Source organism: Perca fluviatilis, chromosome 18, assembly GCF_010015445.1.
Source record: "Perca fluviatilis chromosome 18, GENO_Pfluv_1.0, whole genome shotgun sequence".
NCBI classification, from domain to species: Eukaryota; Metazoa; Chordata; class Actinopteri; order Perciformes; family Percidae; genus Perca; species Perca fluviatilis.
In genome coordinates, this window is record NC_053129.1 from 31,867,528 (window position 1) to 31,870,590 (window position 3,063).

The 3,063-nt window shown below is 44.2% G+C and overlaps 1 protein-coding gene across 2 annotated transcripts in view; it reads left to right on the top strand.

Annotated features, from left to right (window-relative positions):
• nkx2.2b (NK2 homeobox 2b) overlaps positions 1–1,769 on the top strand; it is a 2,403-nt gene extending 634 nt beyond the window's left edge. For both annotated transcript variants that reach the window (XM_039782524.1, XM_039782525.1), the window contains exon 2: positions 841–1,769. In XM_039782524.1, coding sequence (XP_039638458.1) covers positions 841–1,367 — 527 coding nt within the window. In that variant the 3' untranslated portion in view covers positions 1,368–1,769. The remainder of the gene's footprint in view (positions 1–840) is intronic.
• Positions 1,770–3,063: the final 1,294 nt, after the last annotated feature.

Here is a 3,063-nt window from a genome sequence, read left to right on the forward strand (position 1 = left end):
ACAAGTTACATAAGATTGTCATTTAAATCCGTCTTTCTATCCGGACAGGTCCACACATCTGCGCGTAACTGGAACATGGTCTCTTTGTCTCCCTCTTTTACAGCTTTCATTATCAGATTCTATTTTTTTTATTTTATCACTAATTGAATCACTGCCTCGTTATTAATGTTAACTGCTCAGCCATATAGTTCTGATTTGGTTTCTGATGTTTAGTTTTTCTCCTTAGCAATCATTCAGACGCATGTTAAACTTTAATTTTCAATTTTAAATCGTGTTTTTGGCAGGTGCTGGTTTCCATAGCAGCTTCAGGACATTTCTGAGAAATATTTAAGCTATTCAGTAAGAAACGGAGAAAAAAATAAAACCCAAATCTGAACTGGAATGATTTGTCCTAGAAAACAAACGTGTAAACTGATGAAACGCAGAGGAATAAGTTCAGTCTTTTTGCTGATTTAAAGAAATAACAATATAGTGTAAGACCTGACAATGAAAGATGTAAAAGAGGGAGACAAAGAGACTCTCCGGTTACGCGCGGATGTGTGGAGCTGTCCGGACAGACATGAGGAATTAAATGACGATCTAATGTCATTTGTTATCGTTTTATTTTAGTAGTAAAACGGAAGACTTTAACGTTTAACTTACTAAATATTTAAAGTAGACAGCCTTCTTTATTTTTAAGCAGATACAAAGCCACAATTAGGCTAATTATAGGCTGGTGATTGGGTAATTACGCACGAGCAGAAGAGTGTCAGATTCACAAGTTTAGAGTGGTTGTGGGAAGTTTTTCTGAGTTCCAGTCTGTTTCAGGGTAATCAGATTACTTGTGCTGTCTCCATGCAGTACACGATAATTCCATGGAGTCCCGTTCCGATCCTAAATCCCCCGAGCTCTCCACGGACGAGTCCCCGGACGCGGAGCGGGATGCGGCGGGCGGCGCGGCGCAGAAGACCCGCGGAAGGAAGCGGCGGGTGCTCTTCTCCAAGGCGCAGACCTTCGAGCTGGAGCGCCGCTTTCGGCAGCAGCGCTACCTGTCCGCCCCGGAGAGAGAACACCTGGCCGGGTTGATCCGCCTCACCCCGAACCAGGTGAAGATCTGGTTCCAGAACCACCGCTACAAGCTGAAGCGCGCAGAGCACAGTTTGGAGGCGCTGCAACAGCTGCTGCCGGCGCGCCGCGTCGCCATCCCGCTTCTGGTGCGCGAGGGGAAGCCCTGTGAGCCAATCACAGCGCAGGACCTGGAGGTGACGCTCAGGTCCGGCCTGGGCCTGCCTCTGTGCGCCTACTCCACGCTGCTGCAGCCCGCATACGGCCCGGAGAGGCCCGGGCTGCCGCAGCAGCTGGCGCACGTGTACCACTGGAGCTGGTAAAACACCAATAATAATAAGCTCGAGTTTGGCCAGACAATAATTGCTTAAATTCCCCAAATAACCTCATTCAAACAATAAATGCTATTGTTCGAAAAGTGACAAAATTCCATCTTTTTTGAATGGAGTTCGGTTCATGTCAGGATTTGTTTCCCCGGGAAAAAAAAGTGTTTTCAAGAAATTCTGAGTGTCTTAAAACAGGGCAGAATAAAACATAAGAACGTTTCCATTTTTAAAGTTAAAGCATTTTTAAAACGTAAGCACCCTGGGGTGTTGCAGGAGCCGCACATGTAGGCCTACCACTGGAGCTGGCCAAACTCCGTTCCTAAAACACTCAGAAGTCCACATAATAAACTCGGGTTCGGCCTGATAATAATTGCTTAACCCTTGTGTTGACCCGACAACACAAGGATTATGTACTTCCGTTTACTTGGTTGAGAATTGCTCTCTAAACCCTGTTTCTTTTAAAGTAAGTAAGTAAAGTTTATTTCTAGAACACATTTAAACACAGTTTAAGCTGGCCAAAATGCTGTACAAACAAGAACTAAGGTGCTGTATTAACCCTTGTTTAGAGAGCAATTCTCAACAAAGTAAACGGAAGTACATAATCCTTGTGTTGTCCTTCGGGTCACTGGGACCCGAAGGACAACACAAGGGTTAAATTCGCAAAATAACCTCCCTTAAACGATACATGCCATTGTTCGAAAAGTGACAAAATTCCATCTTTTTTTTTTTTTTTTTTTTTTTTCTTTTAAATGGCGTTTGGTTTAAGTCAGGATTGGTTTTCCCCGGAAGAAAAAATGTCTTTTCCGGAAATGATGGCTGTCTTGAAACAAGAAAGAATAAAACATAAGAACATTTTAAGTTGAAGCTTTTTTAAAAACGTAAGCCTTTAACAGAGCGGGCTGCCGCTTCCAGCAGCTGGCACACATGCAGCCCACCGGTGGAGCTGGTGGAGCTGGAACTGATGGACTCGGTTCCTAAAACACTAAGAAGGCCACATTATAATCTCGGGTTCGGCCTTAAATGATTACCTAAATTCGCAAAATAGGCTGTCTGTCTATCTGTAAATGGCCATTGTTCTAAAAGTGACAAAATGCCATACTTTTTGAATGGAGTTTGGTGTTTAGTGTTTTTTTTCCAGAAAGGATGAGTGTCTTAAAACAGAATGAATCATGGGAGCATTTCAGTTTGAAAGTTAAAGGGGCGCTATGCAGTTTTGGTCATTTCTTCGCTGTTGTCCATCTTGTTGCTGGCAGGTTTCTCTATAGAGCCCCCCCACCCCCCTCTACAGCTTAAGAATAGATATTTGGCAGCTCCTATGTTTACTCTGTCTGACTCCTCTCTCTGTCAGTCTGCCGTTTCCTCTTTCTCTGTTCCTCCGACAATGCTTTCCTAGCATTCTACTTCTTTTTTGCTGGCTCAGCCATGACGATAGTGTGAAAAAACCATAGACCGTAACATAAACTGGACTACCAGACCCCGTGTCTCTGGACAGACCAGTGAAGGATGTTAGAAGTCTCTTTCCCGGTGCTGGCTGAGCGTTACTGAGCAGCCTCCAACTGAGCTTGAAGACGTAGATGTGACGTGAGCAACCTGTCTGAAAGTGTGAAGTCTTCTGGTAGCTGTGCCGAGAGAAATCTCAATCATTCCCAATCTTCCAGAGACGGAGAGCGTAGGTATATGTAAGGAGATAACA